General features: G+C 40.7%; 1 protein-coding gene across 2 annotated transcripts in view; it reads left to right on the forward strand.

Annotated features, from left to right (window-relative positions):
* Scaper (S-phase cyclin A associated protein in the ER) overlaps nt 1-23928 on the forward strand; it is a 424329-nt gene that overhangs the window by 22927 nt on the left and 377474 nt on the right. For both annotated transcript variants that reach the window (XM_004660424.2, XM_004660425.2), the window contains exons 3-5: nt 13057-13174; nt 20071-20141; nt 23242-23436. In XM_004660424.2, coding sequence (XP_004660481.2) covers nt 13057-13174; nt 20071-20141; nt 23242-23436 — 384 coding nt within the window. The remainder of the gene's footprint in view (nt 1-13056; nt 13175-20070; nt 20142-23241; nt 23437-23928) is intronic.

Here is a 23928-nt window from a genome sequence, read left to right on the forward strand (position 1 = left end):
AATTGAACTCCAGATTTGTGTGCCACCTAGTGCGCATGTGTGACCTTTGCATGCTTGCGTCACCTTGTGCATCCGGCTTACGTGGGACCTGGAGAGTTAAACACAAATCTTTAGGCTTTACAGGCAAGCACCTTAACCACAAAGCCATCCCTTCAGCCATATTAGAGTTTTAGTGTACCCCTTTCTGAATCCTGGTGACTTGATTGGCAGTCTTGTCTTCATATTACCCCATATGTGAAGGACTTTGGCAGTGAGAATTTCAAGAGAAAGGCTCTGTACTGAATTATTTGGAGTCTGTGGCCATACTATCTTGAATGTGCCTGATTTTGTGTGAATTAGTTAGAAAGTTGAAAAACCATTTAAAAGAGATATGCGACTCTTATGGACTAGCAGTCATATTGCTGGAACTTGAAGAATTTATGTCAAGTAGAAAGTTTCATGGAAATGCAAACAAACAATAAGCAGTGCTTGTCATTATTCCAAGCTTATGAGAAAAGTAGTTAATTTAGAAACTATTCAGTTCTTGAAAACTTTTTTTTTGGTTTTTCAAGGTAGGGTATTACTCTAGCCCAGGCTGACCTGGAATTCACTATGTAATCCCAGGGTGGTCTCGAACTCACAGTGATCCACCTACCTCTGCCTCCCAAGTGCTGGGATTAAAGGCGTGAGCCACTATGCCAGCTTTTTTTTTTTTTAATATTTACTTGAAAGAGAGGTAGGTAGAGAGAGAATGGATGCTCCAGGGCTTCCAGCCACTGCCAACGAACTCCATGTGCCCCTTTGTGCATCTTGCTAACTTGGATACTGGGGAATCGAACCTGGGTCCTTAGGCCTTGCAGGCAAGCACTTTAATTGCTAAGCCTTCTCTCCAGTCCGATTCTGCAAGATTTGAATTTAGCTTTTATTCTAGACCTGTGTTCATCACTTTTATTATAAATGGTCAATATTGGAGCCAGCCCATGTAAACTCTCCTTGGAACACTAGGTGGCAGACTATGACTTTGGATGAAGATAAACAGATTTTGTTGACGTCTCCTATAAGAAAATAACCTAGATGAAAATGCTGTTTGAAAATAGTCATAAGGTGACTTAAGTTCATTCAGTATGCTGTAGAAAGCATCTATACTATAAAGTGAAAATGTTGTAAGACAGATGTAAAGTGAATTGTAATATTTTTGCATATGAAATATTAGATTTAAGACTAGAAACAGTCTTAAACTGCTAACTTTTTCTTTGAATGTGTCTGTGTGTACAAGTACAACAGAACTAAATTGATAAAATGGAAATATTTATAGAGGAAAATGTATTTAATTTGAAGTTTCTGGTCTAATGTTACTATGTTACTATGTGGTCACCCATTTTGGTTCTTAGAAACCCATTATTTTTATGAGGACTCTTGAATCAGAATATAATGTAGGAATAGTGAATTTTATGACCTAGCATGTTTCTATTCCTTTCTCTCTCTCCTTCCTTCCTTCCTTCCTTCCTTCCTCCTGTACAGTTTGTATAAGGGAATACTGTGAAATAGAACTGAAAGTAGAAGATCTATTTATACTTGTTCACTTGGCCTGGGATAAAAAGTGATGCTTTTGGTTAAAACTATGTGTAGATGGGCTAGAGAGATGGCTTAGTGGTTAAGGCACTTTCCTGCAAAGCCAAAGGACCCAGGTTCAATTCCCTAGGACCTATGTAAGCCAGATGCACAAGATGGCACATGTATCTGGAGTTTGTTTATAGTGGCTGAAGGCCCTGGTATGCCTATTTTCTCTCTGTCTCAAACAAATAAATAGAAATAAAATATTAAAACTATGCATAGGTGATCTAAATGAGAGATAACATTACAGATTAGGATTGATAACACTGGGAGATGTGTTCAAACTAATGGAGGCCTTAGAGCGTTACATTGATTAGGAAGCATGGGAGTAAATTGAGAAGAGAACATTTGAGAATTTTGCAAATCCAGAGAGCACAGGACAGAGTAATGAGTATTGTTAAAGCTTTAACTAGGTAATTAGGTACCAAATGGATATTCAGGGCATATTAGTCAGGGTTCTCTAGAGGAACAAAACCTCTAGATGAATTATATTAAAAGGGGGTTTGTTGGATTAGTTTATGGCAGTGCAATAGCAGTTGCAGGCCTGAGAATCAAGGAACCTGGTAGCTGCTCAGCCCACGTGGCCAGATGCCTCAGCACTCGCGATCCAGTACTGAAGGCCTAGAGGTTTCCTGAGGAGCTACTGGGTTTCAGTTCCTGCTGGTCTTCAGTCCATGCTGGAAGGCAGCAAGCAGCTCCGGCAGCCAAGTAGAAGGAAGAAAGGGGCTCTTTTCCCCCAGAGCTTTCTTACATAAAGTCCCCCCCCCCCGTGAGAGGGGCTGCCTGCTCTGGGGGAACGGCTCACCTAGAGGGAAGGACTTATTTCTTCAGTTAATCCTTCCTGGAAGCAACCTCAGAGACCCACTTAAAAGGGATATCTGTGGATTCCTAAACAGATCATCAAGTTGACTATGTGTTAACTATCTCTCAGGGTGAGAGAAGAGTGAAGGAATGGGGGGACAGGTATTTATTTAAAGATGCTACAAATTTAGAAGAGGAAAATCTGGGTTATCTCAGGTTATAAAGTATGTGAATAGGAGGGATCATTGTTTTGCTAATACTTTGGACTTTCGATTAATAGCTCATTTGAATCTAAAAACTTAAGTATTGTCTCTTATAGATTTGGCAGGTATAGTTACTCTCCCTTTCCCCACACAACATAAATTTTTTCTCTACAGGATCATTCCCACAAGCATAAACATGATTGTATGATCTGTTTTTTTTTTTTTTTAAAAAACTCCTCTCTGGTGATTTCTTTCTTTGATCTTTATAATGAAACTGAATTTTTTTTTTTTCCTCTGATTAAGTGTCTCATGTTCATTTTTTTTTTTTTTTCTTTTTGGTTTTTCAAGGTAGGGTCTCACTCTAGCCCAGGCTGACCTGGAATTCACTATGTAGTCTCAGGGTGGCCTTGAACTCATGGTGATCCTCCTACCTCTGCTTCCCAAGTGCTGGGATTTAAGGCGTGCGCCACCACGCCCAGCATGTTCATTTTCTTACTCATCATTCTCTTGACTCCTCAGTTAGAGCTTTTAAAAAATATTTTATTTGGGCTAGAGGGATGGCTTAGTGGTTAATGTACTTGCCTGCAAAGCCAAAGGACCCAGGTTTGATTCCCCAGAAGCCATGTAAGCCAGATGCACAAAGGGGTGCATGTGTCTGGAGTTCATTTGTGGCCCTGATGTGCTCATTTGCCTGTCTTTCTCTCCCTTTTCCCCTCTCTCTCAAATAAATAAATAAAGGAAAAACAATTATAAATTTACTTTTATTTTATTTATTGGGGTGTGTGTGTGTGTGCGGGGAGGGGAAGAATGGGAGCGCCAGGGCCTGTAAGCCACTGCACATGAACTCCAGATGCATGCATCACCATGTGCATCTGGCTTACATGGGTTCTGGAGAATTGAACCTGAATCCTTAGGCTTCACAGGCAAGAGCCCTAACTGCTACACCATCCCTCCAGCCCTCAGTCAGGTTTTTGACTCTGTTATTCTACTAGGTAGACAATATGTTACTGATTTGTTAAAAACAAATCATTTTGTTATACTTTATGACTTAACACTTCCTAGATGAGGCAAAGCAGTTAATCTTCCTGTTGTTCTTCTAAGGACAGCGAGTTAGTTGTGTCTTCTCCACTGTGTGCTCTCAAGAGAGTTCTCTTTGCCTTAGGTTATCGTCAGTGTTTCTGTACTGTCCCTAGGTATTTGTGTTTAGGGTTTGTAGAACTTCTGGAAGAATTAGGGTTGTATCTTTAATCAACTTGAAATTTTAAATTGCTATAATTTATAATTTTTTATTTATTTTTATTTATTTGAGAGCAACCAACAGAGAGAGAAAGAGGCAGATAGATAAAAAGAGAATGGGGGCACCAGGGCCTCCAGCCACTGCAAATGAACTACAGATGCATGTGCCTCCTTGTGTATCTGGCTTACATGGGACCTGGGGAATCGAGTCTTGAACCGGGGTCCTTTAGGCTTCACAGGCAAGTGCTTAACTGCTAAGCCATCTCTCCAGCCCAATAATTGCTATAATTTAGATAATTCTTTATCACTGGCAATTTCTTAATTTTGGTAGTTGTAGTTCCCTAGGAGAATATTCACCAGCAAGAGGCATATAACTGCAATTTATTCAAAGGTTTCAGAAAGAAGTGAGGGTATTTTGTGCATTGTGTTACTTTGTGACTTTTACATGTTTTGAGTTTATTTCAAAATAAAAAGTTAATATCTATTTATATCATAATTGTTATCTTGCCACATTCACTTGTTTGCATGTTGTCTGGCTATTTACCATAAAATGACAGACTTGAAGAGTTTTCTCAGAGAGCTTCTGGCAGCTTTCTGTTAGTATAAATACCTGAGATAATTAAAATACTAGGTGAGAGGTTTATTTTGGTTTATGGTTTTACAAGGTCTAGTCCAAGTTTAGGAGAACTTCTTGCTTTGGGTCTTTGGCAGCAATGCCAGATAGCACTGGGAGGTTAGTGTGTGGCAGAGCAAATTTCTCACCTCTGTCGCTTAGGAAGAGAGACTGAGTTTGATAGGATGATCTGGGGTTATGCATATCTGTTGAGGGCATATCACTAAAGACTCAAGGACCTTCAGTAGACCCGACTTTCTAAATGTTTCTCCACCTTCCTAGTGTCATCTGAGGAGCAAGCCTCTAACACCCAGGCTTTTATGACAGTCAACATCTAAACTATAGTAGCTTGCAAAGTCTAAAACAAAAAAACGATTTATCTGCCCCTTGTAGAAGAACCTTTGCAGACCCTTACTCTAGATTATATAGACATTTTTCTTCCTCTGAAGTATCACTGGTCATTTATAAGTCATCTGAGAGAATAATATGCTCCTTTTTCTTCACGTATTGCCAAAATAATCAATTAAAATGAACCATTAACTGAGGAGGAACCAAAAAAAAAATGCAAAATGTATTACAAATGAATAGGTACATTGAAGGAAATGAGGAAGAGAACTAATCTGACAGTTTGGAAAATAGTACTTTGGAAATTGTAAAGCTGATACTCAGAAAGACCATAGTAATTAATAGATGTGCTTCTCACCGGGATATACCTTCCCAGTTCTCACAGTACTTTATGTACCTATTAGAATTGACAAGTAAATATATTTAAATATATTATAGCTAGATCTGGCCTCATTACTGTAGGAGAAATTTCAGATGAGGAAGTAGTAATGCTAAAATGAACTCTGTTGTGTAGGATTGAAATTAGAGGTATCAGTATAAACACATGCATTTTAATATCTAACACACATAAGTCTAGATGTCTGTCTTGTGGGTTAGTATACATACTGACAGTTCCTGTTATGTCACTTTGGGTACTGACTGAGTGATTTTGTGATGTGTTGTCAGCTGGGGTGATCGGTCAGCTTCACCTGTCTGGGGAGTCAGTGGGGCTGGAACGTCCAGAGTGGCTTTCTCACACAGTATGCAGTGGATGCCTCCTTCCTCAGCTCAGAGTTCAGCTGAGACCTGTCAGTCAACCAATGTGCAGTCTATCTGCAACCTCTCTATTGGTGGTTTACGCTTTTCTTGGCATGATAGCTGAGTTTTTAAAGTACATTCTTAATACTTCTAAGAGGGAGCATTCTGAGATCCAGGTGGGAGTTGCAAAGCTTCTTATTACCTGGCTTAGGAAGTTACATGCTTTCTCTTTCTCTCTCCCTCCCTCCCCTCCCACCTCTCTCTGTCTCTGTCTCCCCCCCCCCCCGCCCCAGGTAGTCTCATTCTAGCCCAGACTGACCTAGAATTCACTATGGAGTCTCAGGGTGGCCTTAAACTCATGGTGATCCGCCCACCTCTGCCTCCCGAGTGCTGGGATTAAAGATGTGTGTCACCATGCCTGGCTTGCTCTCTCTCTTTTTCTTTGGGGGAGGTAGGGTTTTGCTGTAGTCCAGGCTGACCTGTAATTCACTATGTTTCTCAAGCTGGCCTTGAACTCACAGGGATCCTCCTACCTCTGCCTCCCAAGTGCTAGAATTAAAAATGTGCTTCACCACACCCAGCTAAGTGTCTCTTTTGTTTCGTTTTATGTTATTGAGTAAAAAGGAAGTCACTGGGCTGGATATGTAGCTTGCCAACCTTATGTGAGGTTCTGAATTTGACCCCAAGCACATTAGTACCTCAAAAAAAAAAAAATCTAAAGTATGAACACTGTCAGGTTTGTTTGACCTGGGGGACAGGGAACATTTCTGGAGAATTGCATCCATACCTGTTAATTCATAAATTACTTCTTCCTTTTACATGTTTAAGTTTTTTTTTTTTTTTTTTTTTTTTTTTTCCTAAGGTAGGGTCTCATTCTAGCTCAGGCTGACCTGGAATTTACTATGCAGTCTCAGGGTGGCCTGGAACTCATGGCAATCCTCCCAACTCTGCCTCCCGAGTGCTGGGATTAAAGGTATGCTTCACTATGCCCAGGTTAACTCTTTTTCTTTCTTTTTTTTGATATGAGAGGGTTGGGGGGAGAGAGAGAGTACATGCGCACATGCGTGTGAGAGAGACAGTTAGTATGCAAGGGCCTTCAGCCACAGCAATCGAACTGCAGAACTGTGCCACCTTGTATACATGTGCAACCCTACACACTAGCATCACCTTGTGTGTCTGGCTTACGTAGGACCTGGAGAGTAGAACTTGGGACCTTAGGTTTCACAGACAAGTGCCTTAGCCTCTAAGCCATCTCTCCAGCCCTGCTTAACTCATTTTTACTTTTTGAGGACAAATATAACACCTTATACATTTGATCACTGAACAATATAAGGCTATGGGTATGCGCCTTCTCCCCTCACCATGTGCAGTTGAAATCTTCATATTACTTCTGACTCTCCAAAAATTTAATGTTGAGTGAGCTGATGTTGACCAGAAGCCTTACCAATAACCTAAACAGTCAGCTAACACCTCTCTCCTAAACATGTGATCAAAGGTGAAAATAAGTGAGAACCATGAGAGAAATTTGTTTTTTTACAGGGGAGGTGAGAGCAGACTCAGAAAGAGCCTCTCTATAGGAAAAGAAAAGGGACATAAAACTGCCTAGGAGGGAGAACCAGGAAGCTGTCCCTACTATCATCTTGAATCCTCTATGTTCTTTTGGGTCTGTGTCCTTAAGTACTGACTTTCTTTTCTTTCCTTTTTTGGAGGTAGGCTCCCACTCTAGCCCAGGCTGACCTGGAATTCACTATGTAGTCCCAGGCTGGCCTCAAACTCCTGGTGATCCTCTCACTGTTGCCTCCCTAGTGCTGGGATCAGAGGTACATTACAATGCCTTGCTCCTAAGTACTGATTTTTCAAAAGGAGATGACCTTGCTTCTAAACTCTTATCAACAGGGAGATAATCCATGTTTCATAGTATTTTCAGGGGAAATGAGCAATTCTTGAGCTCCCTGCAATAACAATGGGAGATGGTTGTCTAATTATCCTAGTAGTACAGAATACTATAATTAATTTTATACAGTTTATGATTTCATACTACATTGTTGTACTTGTTTCTCTCCATTTCTCCTGAATGAGAATAAGTGTAATCTGAATTTATGTGTATAAGCTTTAAAACATTTTAACATTTTCTAATAGGAACTTGTGTATTTATGGTAGCAAATGACAAAGTAGGCTATTTTCTTTTTTATATTTTATTTATTTATTTACTTTTTGGGTATTTTGTCCCAGAAAGAGGAAAGTAACTGATCTAAGTGGTATCTTCTCAGTGGGGTGTATGACCTCCCCAGTTACAGATTTTTGTCTTGTGTTCCTGCACCAAATATGGGTTCCCTCTTTTAGAGCAGGCCTTAGAACCAAACAAAGTTGTGGGTTGCACATCTTTATTATACTAATGAGTTCATTTTGTTTGCCATGCCAATAGTATAACATGCAGGGGCCATAGCCAAAGGACCGTTGGTAACTATTCTTCCCTAGCAACCTGCACAGTACATTCCAGCATTGTGAACGCTAGTCACTGTGTAGGGATCTTCCAGCTCAGTCCTACCTTGATGTCTCCATGTGTCATAACCAGAGTATGTGGTATCTTCAGTAATAGGGACTTAACATCCCATTCTGACGTGCAGCCAACAAATGTGGGACTGCATTGTCTGTGTTGAGTTGGGGAGTGTGTGGCTTTGAGGCTTCCCTGGCCAACAACTCATAGGAAGGCAGCCCACCTCTGATTCTGGAATTTAAAAAAAAAATTTTTTTTATTTGTTTATTTGCAAGCTGAGAAAGACAGACAGAGGGAATAGGTGTTCTAGGGCCTCCAGCCACTGCAAATGAACTCCATATGCACACGCCACTTTGTGCATTTGGCTTTACGTGGGTACTTGGGAATTGAATCTGGGTCATTAGGCTTTGCATGCAAGTGCCTTAACTGATGAGCCATCTCTCCAGCCCTGATATTGGCATTTCTATTCAGTAACTATGGCCTCTGGAAGTGCCTTTTCCCACCAGCATAGGCCTTTTGTGTTTAAACTCTTTCACTGTTGCTTTAATATTCTTCCAGCTACTTTTCTAAATCTGTAAGATTTAATATTGTATCATCTTTTTACTTTAGCCTTTGTGAAGAGTGTGTGCAGCATAACAAAGCAAGATCCTAAGCTGTCATCCTATGACAGATAGTGGGACTGTGAAGGTAACTCTAGGGAAATATTCTGAAGGCTGCCTGCCTCCTACTTGGAGCAAGGACCAGTCAGTCCTGAGACTCAGCAGCTGAGATGATGCAAAAAACAAAAGTTAGCCAAGGCCAAAATAACATGAGACGATCCCATGGCTTCTATCAGTTGTTCTGTCAAAAGGACAGTGTTTCATACACTGGTATGGGTAAGGAGGCACTACCTCATTTAGCTGTGTTCACATCACACTCCATGAGCTCTCTGGCCTCTTTACCAGCCACATCTGGCCATTGAAAGAGCTTTGGGCTGGGAGAACAATCTCAACTTTATAGGCTTCCATTTCACCTAGGCATGCATGACTGCCTTTATGGGTTGAACCCTAAGGCAAAACTCTCCAGTAATGGGATTCAAGTTGTTTTCTAGCAGTGAATCCACCCCCAGTATATTTTCTTACAGCGGAGCAATGTATACAGTGTATTCTGGATGGGTGGGTGGAGGGGGGAATAATTACTTACCCTTAGGACGAGTTTAATCTTTTTCACCTGCACCATTTTATCTCCATCCACCCACTGTTGCCAATTGCTTCGGTGCTTTTGGAGTTTTCCATGAATTAAGTTACTCTTTTTCAACTCAAGCATCCACCAGTGCCCAAGTGCTCTGCTCATTAATATAACCTACAGACAGCCCTGTCCCCTTGTTAGGAGCAGCTTGGTTGGTTCTTACACCATGTAAGACACACTGCACAGTAAGGGACTCAGTGGGGAATCACTTGCACCTCCCTGTCCATCACCCTGCAGCTTGGGCTTCATTGCCTTCCATAGACTCACAAGCACAGCCTTTGGCTATCTGTCGGGTTTTTTTTTCCCCCCTAGGAATCCTGGCTCAATAGAAATCTTGTTACATTTGCTTTAAGAGACTGAGATATGCTTCTGTGCATGCCGCCTTGAGAGGGCCGGTTCCCTCTGGACAGACAGTTCAGCCTGGGTGCTTATCTTATCATCCAGAACACCTGCTCTCACAGCTGCCTCACTGTTCCCTGCCGCATGGGCTACTTTCAGATATGCCACGTATTCTTTAGCCTTTTGGGGCATTTTCACAGTCTCCTGGCAGATCATGTACAGAAAGGAGGATGCCACCCATACCCTGCAAGGAAAATGGACACACCTGCATTTTGCCTGTGGACGCTGTCCCTGACTCTGAGTATCAGATGACTTTTCCCGGGCACAGGTGTAGAAGTGTGTTTACCCGAGATAAAATATGGAGGACCAAAGACAGCATTCTGTGCAAGTCCCACCTTGTGAACTAGTGGGTGCACTGGGGCTACATTCAGGAGCATGGGCAGCTCACAGGTGGCCGTCCACTGTGAAGTCCCGCAACGGTTGCCTACCTCTTATACAGCGGGGAGCCATCTTGAGGGGTGGAGGAACCGGGTATCTCACTAGGGCTGTCAGTCTCCGGCTCTTCCTTCTGTGTCTGTAAGGAAGTGTTAATGGGCTTGATCTTGTGGTGGCTCCTGTGGGTTGTCACAGGTGTTGTGCCTCAAGATGATCATGGCCACACGAAGCCTGGAGGAAATAGCTACCCTATAGAGAACCTGTGTTGTTTAAACCCGTGTTGTTGAGGGGCCAACTGCATTTCTTACACCTTCCTCACTGTCTTACACAATGCTTTACATATAGTAATTTTTTCAGTAAATGTGTTATTAATTAAGAACACCAGTAATGCTAATAGGCTAAGCTGAGAAGAGGGTATGAAAACCCCTAGTATTTGGAGTGAGAAGTTGGGCCAGGCCCGTTAGTGAACTTTCAGGAGGCAGCTTGTGTACGTGGAGTTAAGGTTTAGGTAAGGAGGAAGCGTCTGTGCCTGCATGGGTGCTTGAGGATTTTGTTCTTTTCGTAGCTATGTGGCTCACGTAGTCAGGCTGTTTTCATGCAGCATTTGTTGTGAGGAGGCAGTGTCCCTTTATTTTACTGGCCCAGGGTGTTAGTAGAATAGGCTATTTTTTATTTTTTTAGAACAGACAGTAAATTATGCATATTGGGTAAAATAGTTTCAAGTGTAAAATGTCTAATTTAGGCATCAGTTATAGGAATTACTATTTAAATCCCAATAACTTGCAGATAAAAAAAAAATCAGTGGAATGGGGGAGGGGAAGAGAATATAAAAGCATAACTTGATGAGACTATGACTGTGGTTTGATTCAGGTGTCCCCCATAAATTTAGATATTTTGAATGCCAGGTCCCCAACTGAGGGAGATTTGGGAATTAACGTCTCCTGGAGGCAGTGTATTGTTGGGGGCTGGCTTATGGGTGTTATAGCCAGTGTACCCTTGTCAGTGTTTGGCACACTCTCCTGTTGCTATTGTCTACCTTCTGTAGGTTGGGGTGATGTCCACCCTCTGCTCATGCCATCGTTTTCCCTGCCATCGTGGAGCTTCCCCTCAAGCCTATGAGCCAAAATAAATCCCTTTTCCCCCACAAGCTGCTCTTGGTTGGGTGATTTCTACCAGCAATGTGAACCTGACTACAACAATGACCAATATGCAATATGTTAAAAAACAAAAAATATTAGCAACTGCATGGAGATTTACTTTAGCATTACCACTACAGAATTAAAAGAAAAAGGCTTTGCAGAAGCATGCTGCAGAGAACTATCAGGGAAAACAGCACATGCTTGCAGACTGGTCTCTTTCAGTTAGATTTACTGCTCTGGAAGTAGTGCTGATAAAGGTTCATAGTGGTGCACGTCTTCAATCCCAGCGCTTGGGAGGCAGAGTTAGGAGGATCACCATGAGTTCAAGGCCAGCCTGAGATTACATAGTGAATTCCAGGTCAGCCTGGGCTAGAGTGAGACCCTACCTTGAAAAAAAAAAAAAAAAAAGATGCATAGTGGTTGTTATGTTTCTCAGGGTAGTGTTCCCTTTCCTTTATCTTTTTATCTTTAAAAAAAGTTTTTGTTTATTTTCATTTATTTATTTGAGAGCAAGAGGGGGGGGGCAGGGAGGGAGAGAATGGGTGTGCCAGGGCCTCCAGCCATTGCAAACGAACTCCAGATATATGCACCACCTTGTGCATCTGGCTTACATGGGTCCTGGGGAATTGAGCCTCGAACCGGGGTCCTTAGGCTTCACAGGCAAGCACTTAACCACTAAGCTATCTCTTCAGCCCTCTTTCTTTTTTTATTATCTTTTTTTTTTTTTTTTAAGCAAGGTCTCACTGTAGCTCAGACTGACATGGAACTCAATCTCTAGTCCTAGGCTAGTCTCAAACTCACAGCCACTCCATGTCCTGAACACAGTGTTGCAGAGCACTCCTTCCTAGGCCCTGGTTGTTTCATTCTTTTTCCTGAGCCTCAGAGGAAATGGTAACAGCTGTATCACTAAATCACTATTTTTTTTTTTCATGAACAAGAAAGAGATTTAGAGATAAAGAGAAAAGAGACAGAAATGGGGAGACAGAGACAGACAGGTTGACAGAGACTGAGAGGAAGAGGAAAACACAGGGGAGACAGAGAAGGATTCAGAAAGAAGGTGCTGGGATAAGTGTGGGCCATCATGCTTGGCTTTAAGGTAGTTTCTCAAGCCTTCGTTTGTATTTATTTATTTATTTATTTTTTAATTTTTTGTTTATTTATTTGAGAGCGACAGACACAGAGAGAAAGACAGAGAGAGGGAGAGAGAGAATGGGCGCGCCAGGGCTTCCAGCCTCTGCAAACGAACTCCAGACATGTGCGCCCCCTTGTGCCTCTGGCTAACGTGGGACCTGGGGAACCGAGCCTTGAACTGGGGTCCTTAGGCTTCATAGGCAGGCACTTAACCGCTAAGCCATCTCTCCAGCCCTGTATTTATTTTTAAAGTTGTAAATTTAGTCTTTTTAAATCTAAAAAGAGAATTGTGATTTAGTTTCTTCTCTAATTAACCACGTTCCAAATCATAAATTACATTTTTTTTTGGTCTATGTGGCACATGCATGCGCATGCCCATGGCACGCTTGTGGCGGCCAGAGGCCAGGCTTGGGTGCTGGTCCTCACTTTCTGCCTTGTTTGAGGTTGCTTCTTGTTTGCTGCTGCCTTTGCCATGCTCATCCACCCATGAGCTTCCGGGACTCTCCGTCTGTGCCTTTCATCTCTCTGTAGGAGCCCTGGGATTACAGACGTGTTTTACTGTGTCTGGCTTGGTGTGGGTTCTGGGGATCTGAATTCAGGTCCTCCTGCTTAGGCAACAAGAACTTTACCTAGAGACATCCTCAGCCTCCAAATTTTTAAGTATTTCCTTTCTGGATAAGTGTAATGAAGTAGTCAGATATATTCTGTATGGTGACTAGTACTCACTACTCTAATTAACATTCGTGTTTCTGTACACAGGCTTCATTCCAGCGCTCCAATAGTCACGACAAAGTAAGGAGGATAGTCGCGGAGGAGGGTCGTACAGCAAGAAACCTGATAGCGTGGAGTGTGCCGCTCGAAAGCAAAGATGATGATGGTATGTATAAAAACAAAGTAGCTGCTGCTTTTTTTTTTTTTTTTTTTTAATATTTTTTCACTGGGAGGCAGAGGTAGGAGGATTGCTGAGCGTTCAAGGCCACCCTGAGACTACATAGTGAATTCCAGGTCAGCCTGGGCTAGTGTGACACCCTACCTCGAAAAACAAAAACAACAAAAAAATTATTTTCTTATTTATTTATTTGAAAGAGGGAAAGAGGCAGAGAAAGAGAGAGAATGGGCACACCAGGGCTTCTAGCCACTGCAAACAAACTCCAGATGCACACACCACCTTGTGCACCTAGCTTACATGGGTCCTGGGGAATTGAACCAAGGTCCTTTGGCTTTGCAGGCAAGTGCCTTAACTGCTAAGCCATCTCTCTCCAGCCCCCCAAAATTATTTTCAAGCAGAGAAACACAGAAGAGAGGCAGAGAGAATGGACATGCCAGGGCCTGCAGCTGCTGCAAAGGAACTCTACATACATATGCCACCTTGTACATCTGGCTTTATTTGGATACTGGGGAATTGAACCCTGGTCCTTAGGCTTTGCAGGCAAGTGCCTTAACTACTAAACCATCTCTTCAGTGCTAGCCTCATCTTTGTTGCAAATTGGAAAAGTTGGCAGGAGTGACAGCATATGCCTACAGTCCTAGCTGTTTGCAAAGCTAGAGAATCACTTGAGCCTGGGAGTTCAAGGCTAGCCTTGGCAAGATAGAAAGACCCTATCTAAACAAAATGAAACAAAGCAAAACATAGGAGGATATGTTTAGATTGTAAGTTAATTGAAATATGAGTGCTCACAATTAGGGCTCTTCAGTAAATTGACACATTATAAATGAAATTTTTATTTTCTTAATATACAAATGGTTTAAAAAGTGTTATTAGTTTTTCTGTTTCAAGTAATACAATTGGGTTTGTTATATTTTGATTGGCAGATTATATACTTTTAAGTTAGAAGCAATTTATTTTTTAATTAAAATTCATACTGTTTATATCAATTTATTGTATATTTCATAGAAAATAGGGTTTATAACTTAGTGGGAGTATACCTGCCTACCATATGCAAGACCCCAGGTTTGGTTCCCAGCATCACAAAAGACAACCCCAAAATTACCCTGATTTGGTCATTGTGCAAATATACATGTATGTTTGTCTGTCTCTCTCTAATAAATAAAATAGCCGGGCATGGTGGTGCACACCTTTAATACCAGCACTTGGGAGGCAGAGGTAGGAGAATCATCAGGAGTTCGAGGCCACCCTGAGACTACACAGTGAATTCCACGTCAGCCTGGGCTAGACCGAGACCCTACTTTGAAAAACCAAAAATAAATAAATAAATAAATAAATAAATAAATAATATAAAATAGTTATCATGCTATGCTCCATAAATCTGTATAATTATTATGTGTCAATTAAAAATAAGACATTGGTTTTTAAATTTATTTACTACAGTTACCATGATTAGGTACAATTTAATATAATGATTTAGAAAATAGATCTTTTTTTACCTCTCATGATTATTTGAAGTAGATAAACCTTCCATCCCCTCTTTTAAATCTATCACAGTGAGAATACTCCTCGGGGAGAGAGTACGGGATATGTGAAAGGAGACTGTTCTGCAATTTTCTGGGGGACAACAGAGAATTCCTCGTAACTGAGTTTGCCTGACATCATTTCATGATTAGATTCAGATAAGTGTTTTGGACAGGAATCTTGTAGCAATGTGTTCTTTTCAGGGCATGTCAGAGGCTCATGTCTGCCTTATTACTAGTGATGTTGCATTGGTTGATATCCTCCTGTGAGTTCTTTTTGGTAAGACAGTTTGAGATTTTATATAAATTATAACAGGTTATGCTCTTTCATGTCCTTGCCCCTGTTCCCATTACTTTGAGGAACCCTCCTCAATGGGGTAATGGTATTCACTGGGTCATGAAGGCCTCAGTCTGTCCCTGTGGGGTTGTGAGGGATTATGTCTCAAGGTATTCCTACCCACTGTGTGGCTCTTATGGTCTTTCCACCCCCTCTTCTGTAGTGTTCCCTGAGCCATGACAGGCCTGTTGACAATATGATTTAGTGTTGACTACTCTGTAGCCTGTGGCTTTCTGCTTTGATAGGTTTTGATTATCACCATCTGTCACCATTGCCTGGAACTGGTTGTCAGGCTAGCAGTACCAGCAGTATTCATGTCACCACTTCCCCTGCAATATCTCCTGGGCTCTGGCAGATGTGGTAGAGGTGGCGCATCTCACAGTGGGCAGTCAGCTATCTGCTTATCTTATTGATTGATAGTGGTTCTCCTCCATTTCTTTGCCATCTAGAAAATAAAGCAATAAAAGCAATAAAGAAATAAAAGAGCAGCTTGGGTTAAAGGGGGTATGCAGAGTTGTTTGGGATTTTTTTTTTAATTGGTGTGCAAGCCCACTCTTCTCCAAAGAGCAGTGGGGACTTCTTTCTGAAGTCTGAGTTTACAGACTATGGGATTCTGACTCGGTTTCCAGTACCAGGTATGAGTTCTCTCCCACTGAGTGGGCCTCATGTCCAATCACAGAACAGGTGGTTACCAGCAGACACTGTGTGCCACTGTTGTACCAGTGATACTTCTTGTCAGGCTGGTTGAATTTGTAGTCTCAGGGTCCCTTGCTTATTGATCCTGTTGATAATCTTTGTCATCCAGCAGCTCCCATAAGGCTTTCCATCACTGTGAGGGCTAGCCAGGTAGGAGCGAGTTTCCCTTTCTGTTCCAGCATGATATTCCGATGTCCTGTGACCACAGCAATAAGGTCTTTCAGCGCTGGCAGGTAATCAAGTGTTTTGCCAATGGCCTACATTGTTTCGGTGTGATGTCATGGGTCTCCCTGGCCAACAGCTCACTGTTGGGGGCAATCCAATTCTGTGCCTCTCCCTTTTATTTTTACATACACATTTATAAATTGAAATTTATGTGGACCCATGGCTTCTTATTTAATGGATTATAATCTATTACTCTATTTTGATGTCCAGAGGGAAATTCTTGGTGCTTTTGTTTCTTTTCACACCTTCTTATCATTGTTTGAGAACTAAATAAGGATGCATGTTGGCAGGGGTGATAGCTCCATGGTGAAGTGCTGCGTGGTTAAAGTCTGGGGTTTAATTCTTAGTATTACCCACCCCGTAACCCACAAATACGCACCTAAGTTTCATTCCTTTTTATTTATTTTAACATTTTAAAAACATTAAAAAATTACCTTTTACATTTGGATATATGATGCACCTTCATCAGTCTCATCTCACGTGTGTGGTTTGGATCTAATTTTAGCATTTTTCTTATGGTTAATAAGTTTCCCAGATTCACTTACTATAAAGTCTGTCTTTGCCCCAGTTATTTGAAATTTCACCTTCTACATAAATTGAATTTCTGTGTATATTTGATGGTCTATTGCTCTAGTCTATCTAATTTATGTGAAAGTGCCTAGTTAATTACAGAGGCACTATAGTATTCTATAATATCTCCATGGACCAGTCTTCTGCTTGTAGCTTTTCTTTGTCTAGCCTCCTAGTGATTTTTAGGGTAGATATTTTAATAATTATTTATATGAGACAGAAAGAGAAAATGAGAGAGAATGGGTGTCCTAGGACCTATAGCCACTGCAAACAAACTCCAGATGCATGTGCCACTTTTTATTTCTGGCTTAACATGGGTACTTTGGGCTTTGCACATGCCTTTAACTGTTGATCTATGTCCAGCTCTAGAAAAAATATTAATTCTTTTTTGAGGTAGGGTCTTCCTGTAGCCCAAGCTGTCCTGGAATTCACTATGTAATCTCAGGGTGGTCTCAATCCCTCCTAGCTCTGAAATTGAATTTATGATTTTTAAATTCAGCTCCTTCCTAGCTTATCTTTCCAAAAGGAATTCACTGTGCTTTCATTTTGATTAAAAAAACGGTCAGTCTGGCCTAGAGTGAGAACCTACCTTGAAAAACAAAACAAAACAAAAAACCTTACAAGGGCCGGGGAGTTGACTCGTTGGGTAAAGTGCTTGCTGTGCAAGAGCGAGGACTTGAGAGCCCCACGCCCACGTAGAGTTGGGTATGATCCCACCTGTCTATAACGCCAGCACTCTGGCTGGATGGGGGGACAGAGGCAGGAGAACTTCTGGAAGTTTGTAGGCCAGGTAGTCTGGCCCACACACCGACAAATAAGAGACCTTGCCTCAGACAAGGTAGAAGGCAAGTACCAAGTCATGAGGTTGTCCTCTGACCTCAAAGGGTCCTGACACACAAACACATACACCTTACAGACTCACAAAGCTTTAAAAAATATGCATCAAAATTATTTACTATAGAAGTGAAAAGTAAAACAAGACTGTTTTAGGGTTACTGTGGTATAAGTATATGAAATTTACTTTTCTCAATTTCAGTGAGTTAATCACAAAATATTTGGAAAGTGTTTTAATTAAAGTGTGTTCTATTCAAACAGCACAACAGTAAATAAATTATAATGAAGAACCAAAGATATGCACAGGATCTGATTTTTTAATAAAAATTGATAAATTATTGGACAATACAATTTTTTTGTGGGTTTTTCAAGGTAGGATCTAGCTCAGACTGACCTGGAATTCACTATGTAGTTTCAGGGTGACCTCAAACTCCAGGCAATCCACCAACCTCTGCCTTCCCGAGTGCTGGGATTAAGGGTGTGCACCACCACATCCAGCTTGTACAATACAATTAAAGTAATACTTTCATTTATTTGAGAGAGAGAGAATGGGCACACCAGGGCCTCTTGCTGCTATAAACTCCAGATACTTGTGTCACTTTGTGCATCTGGCTCTATGTGTGTACCTGGGCCAACAGGCTTTGTAAGCAAGTGCCTCTAACTGCCAAGACATTTCTCCATCGTGGACAATACAATTTTAAAACTTTGCTTGTATTTATTGTGACAATAAACTGCAAGTGCAAAGAATTAGAATCTGATGTTTCAGTCAGGTTCGTATTGCTGATAGAAATCATCCAACCAAGAGCAGCTTGTGGGAAAAAGAGGTTTATTTTGGCTTACAGGTTCAAGGGGAAGCTCCATGATGGTAGAGAAAACGATGGCATGAACAGAGGGTGGACAACACCCCCTGGCCCACATAAGGTGGACAATAGGAACAGGAGAGTGTTTCAAACACCGGCATGGGGAAACTGGCTATAACACCCATAAGCCCACCCCCAATAATACACTCCCTCCAGGAGGCATTAATTCCCAAATCTCCATCAGCTGGGAACCCAGCATTCAGAACACCTAAGTTTATAGGGGACACCTGAATCAAACCACCACATATGATGATGACAAAAGAAATATGTTAACATTAATTGTGTGTCTGTGGTCTGTGTATGTGTTTGTGTGCGCATACATGTGTACATTTGTGTATGTGAACATGCGTGTTGAAATGTACGTGTGTGTGTGTGTGTGTGTGTGTGTGTGTGTGTGTGTGTGTGGAGGTGAGAGGTTTCCATTGAGTGTTTTCCTCATGTGCTCTGTGCCTTCCTTTCTGCCACAGGGTCTTACTGAATCTGGTGCTCACTGATTGAGCTTGACTTGCCGGTCAGCGCTGTAGGGATCCTTTTGTCTTTGCCTTCCCAGCACTGGGATTCAAGGGTATGCTGCTGTGCTTGGCTCTCTACATATGTGATGGAATCTGAACTCAGGTCCTCATGCTTGGGTGGCAAGCATTTTACTGACAGCCATCTCCTCAGCCCCAACATTAATCATTCTCAATAAGAATTATTTTATATTGTTAAATCCTTGTCATTATGGAAAAATGTTTATTTTTAAAAATATAGTCAAATGGGGGTTGGACAGATGGCTTAGTGGTTAAGGTGGTTGCCTGCAAAGCCAAAGGACCTGAGTTTGATTCTCCAGTACCCACGTAATGCCAGATGTACAAGTTGGTGCATGCACCTGGAGTTCCTTTGCAATAGGACTGGCACACCCATTCCTTCTTTCTATCTGCCTCTTTCTCTATTTCTCTCTCTAAAATAAATAAAATATTAAAAAGTCAAATGTTTCTGAGGATAATAATTTCATTTTAAACAAGCATTGTTTTCTCCTTTGTATTATTTCACTTCTTGTACTATTTGTTTCAAGCTAATATTTCTGCTGAATATTCTAAAAAACTCTATGGGAACATGTTTCATATAATAAAAGGACAAACACTAGGCTGCACAGTATAGCATTTCCTGCTCTCATCTATTGTACAGCAGCTGGGAGTCTCATTATGTTAGGTAAGTTCATAGTAGGTACCTGTTGGTTAGGGTTCATTTCCTTCATACTGCTTTAGAAACCTGGCTCCAAAATTACTTTGTAGAAAGGCAAGTTATTCGGTGATATGTTATAGAATTTTGTTCCTACTTCTAATTTATGATAAGAATAGAGTGATCAGGGGCTGGAGAAATGTCTTATTGGTTAAGGCACTTGCCTGCAAAGCCAAAGGACCCGGTCGATTCCCCTGTATCCACATAAGCCAGATGCACCAGGTGGCGCATGTGTCTGGAGTTCATTTTCAGTGGCTGTTGGACCTGGAATGCCTATTCCCTCTCTCCCTCTCTCTCTCTGTCTCACATTAAAAAAAAAAAAGGCTAGTCTGTTGGGCTTGCCTCAAAAAAAATGAGAAAGCTATTTTGGACTAAAGAACTCAACTGAAGACTTAACCTTTTTAAAATGAAAAATTCCATAAATCAAAACAATCAAAATTGAATATTAGGTTTTATATGGTAAAAGAGTCCAAACTGTTTTGTGGTTTCTGGTTAGAAATTATATATTGGGATGTCTGAATTATTTGTTCAGTTTAGTTGTATGCTACATACTTATATATAGTTTTAATTTTATATTATCTCTGTGTTTATCTATGTATCTATTTACTTCTTGCCTTGAAGGAAAACCTAAATGCCAAACTGGTGGAAAATCTAAGAGGACAATTCAAAGCACTCATAAAACTACTAAACAGGTACAACATATAGAACTTTATTTGCTTCTAATTCATTTCCTGAATACATGTTGCATTATAAAAATTAAATTTTTAGGATTTGAATATTGTGTATTTTTTCTACATAAAAATTTGATGTAACACTATGTGTATTTTGGTCTGGGGAGATGGCTTTGTAGGTAAGAATACTTGCTATGCAAGCATGAGGATTTGAATTTGATTTTCAGTATCCATTTTTTTAAAAGTTGAGAATGTTTGCACCTCTTTGTGGAAACCCAGTGCAAGGAGGGTGGAGACGGGAGGATTGCTGTGGCTTGTGGAGAACTTCAGGTTCAGCGAGTGACTCTGTCTGAGGGAAATAAGATGGAAGAGCATAGAAGAGGACACTTGATGTTTTTCTCTAGCCTCTGCATGTATGCACATAGGGCATGAGCATCTGCACATGACTGTGCGCACTCCACATACATGCACACCACACAAACATGTATTTTGTATTTGCTGTGTGCCTATTCCTAAGTACTTTATAAATATTTTTTGTATTCCCATAACAACCCTTTTGCAGAGTCATTATTATCCTCTTCACTTACACAAGTGAAGTTATTAATTGAACAGAAGCAAATGCTGAAAAAGAAGTTATGTATCATGCTAATAAGTGACCCAGACAATATTCTTGCCCATACAATAAATTTGCATAACTTAATACACTAACCTCTATGCCATACATTCCATGTTTATGAGTTTCTTTCTTTCTTTTTTTTTTTGAGGTAGAGTCTCACTCTAGTCCAGGCTGACCTGTAATTCACTATGTAGTCTCAGGGTGGCCTTGAACTCATGGCGATCCTCCTACCTCTGCCTCCCGAGTGCTGGGATTAAAGGCGTGTACCACCATGCCAGGCTATGTGAGTTTCTTTTTGATATACTTTTGGTATAATGATACTTTAGTTTGTGGAATTATAACAAATTATTCACTGAGAAAATTTTCATATTGCTCTCTAAAATTGTGGAGAATCCAACTCTGACTCATGTTTTAAAAGTACTCAGCATAATTATAGTTAGCTTTTAAAGTTATAGTTGCTTTCTTTTTATATATTACTTTAGTTTGATATTAATAGCTGTATTAATTCATAGTAGTATATATTATGTAAACCCAAAACTTCATATGTGGAAGACATGAACTTCTAGTCAAAGCTATTATTGAGTTTACAGCAACCCCTACCCCACCAAAAGCATCAATGACAAATTTTTTTTTGGTGTTTTTCACAGTAGATTATCACTTTAGCCCAGGCTGACCTGGAACTCACCACTCTGTAGTCCCAGGCTGGCTTTGAACTCACAGCAAGTCTCTTATGTATCCCCCAAGTGCTGGGATGAAAGGCATGTACCACTATACCAGGTGACAATGTTTTTTAAAGAAAAAAATACAATGAATGTTTATTTTTATTTACTTCTTTTTTTTTTTTTTTGGTTTTTCGAGGTAGGGTCTCACTCTGGTCCAGGCTGACCTGGAATTAACTCTGTCATCTCAGGGTGGCCTTGAACTCATGGCAATCCTCCTACCTCTACCTCCCTAGTGCTGGGATTAAAGGTGTGTGCCACCACGCCCAGCAGCATTTATTTATTTGAGAGAGAGAGAGAAAGAATGGGCACACCAGGGCCTCTAGTCACTGTAAACAAATTCCAGATGTGTATGCCTCTTTGTGCATCTGGCTTACGTGGGTCCTGGGGAGTCAGAACTGGATCCTTTGGCTTTTGCAGGCAAGCTCCTTAACTGCTAAGCCATCTCTCCAGCCCCTGAATATATATATGTGTATGTATGTGTGTGTGTGTGTATATATATATATATATTTTTTGTTTGTTTGTTTGTTTTGTTTTTCGAGGTAGGGTCTCACTCTAGCCCAGGCTAACCTGGAATTCACTATGTAGTCTCAGGGTGGCCTTGAACTCACTGCCAGCCTCCTACCTCTGCCTCCCGAGTGCTGTGATTAAAGGTGTGTACCACCACGCCTGGCTTACTCACATCTTCTAAATAGTAGCTTATAAAAATATTGTTTATTTCTTTATGAGAGAGGGGGTGGGAAGAATGAGAGAATGAGAATGGGTGTGCCAGGGTCTCTAGTCATTGCAAATTAACCCCAGATGCATGTGCCACCTTGTGCATCTGGCTTGCGTGGGTTCTGGGGAATTGAACTTGGGTCCTTAGGCTTTTCAGGCAAGCACCTTAACTGCTAAGCCATCTCTCCAACCCCCTATTCACATCCTAAAGGTCTCACCTCAGCACTGTTCCATTGGGGATTAAAATTTCAATGCATGGAGTTTAGCAGCCACTTCCAGACACTAAATCAAAGAACTGCGAAAAATGTACTTTAGGATTGGTGAGATGGCTTAGCAGTTAAGGTGCTTGCCTGGGAAGCCTAAGAACACATGTATGAATCTCCAAGTCCTATGTAGCTAGATGCACAGTGACACAAGCGTGCAATGTTGCACATGCACACAAGGGGGTGCACACATCTTGAGTTCATCCACTACAGCTTAAAGTCCCTGATGCGCCTAGTTTTTTTTTTTCTTTCTCTCTCCCTCAAAAAAAAAAATAACATAAAATGTACTTCAGCAAGAAGTAATGAAAATGTGCCAGAAGGAACTTGAGAAAGAGGTTTCAAATATGTTGATAAATCGTATGAACTATTATTGATGGGCTTAAGTAAACTCACACACACTTAAATTTAAAAAGATGATACTACATCTATATATAACACTAGCATATACGTGGCATTCTAAATGAAAAATGTAAACAATTTCAAAATGTGAATATTGTTCTATTAGTTGTACATATAAATGTACCATATATGTATTCCAAAAATTCAAGAATGATGCCAGTGCTTCATTTTGCTTTTCACCATTAAAATCTCCCTAATCTTTAATAAACTTGTCTGAAATGAAATTTGATCTTACAAAATTGCCTCTTATTTAGGATGAGAAGCTTGTTTTGTTGAATCAAGTATAATATAAGCTGAAAAGAATTATGTCTTAAGTATTTACGTTGAAATAATGTGCTTTATACAAAATCCAATCTTTGGAAACATTAAAAACTTATCTTTTTAAATGTTCTATTTTGTTTCACCAGAATGCTGCAGTAGACTGTAAAATAACACCCACAGCAGGAGATAAACACTTTGATAAAAGTCCTACTAAGACGAGGCACCCACGGAAAATTGACTTAAGAGCTCGCTACTGGGCATTTCTTTTTGACAACCTTCGCAGGGCAGTTGATGAAATCTATGTCACTTGTGAATCAGATCAGAGTGTGGTGGAGTGTAAGGTAAGCTGGGCTTTGGAGTTTGTAATTACAGTCAGATGCTCTACTTTTCACTATATCTGACTTGGTCATTTACTTCACTTTTTTGAATTTTAAGAAACTTAGGTACTTTATTGCCTGTTGTGAGAAATTGTTCTCTTGTTTCTTATAGTAAAAATGACATTCTTGAAGTTTTGTTGATTTTGAAAGTGTCTTTGTTTGTTTGTTTTTCTTGACCTGTTCCATTATGCCCTCTCACATTCTCCAAACGATGTGGTGGGATGCCGTCTGGAGTCACAGTCCTGGGGAAGGAGTCAGAGGATGTAGATGCCACTAACCTTAACAAATCTTATCTCCATTTTCTGTTGCTGCTGTAGGTGGCAGTAGTGAGATTTCAACATTCTTTGGTTTCATGCTTAATGTCTTTCTTTGAACATTGCTCCCTTTCCACTGAGATACTTATCATCCCTAATTCACTCTGCTCAGGGAAAAGTGAGATGGATGGCTAACCATAAA

This window comes from Jaculus jaculus, chromosome 10 (genome assembly GCF_020740685.1).
Source record: "Jaculus jaculus isolate mJacJac1 chromosome 10, mJacJac1.mat.Y.cur, whole genome shotgun sequence".
Classification (NCBI taxonomy): domain Eukaryota; kingdom Metazoa; phylum Chordata; class Mammalia; order Rodentia; family Dipodidae; genus Jaculus; species Jaculus jaculus.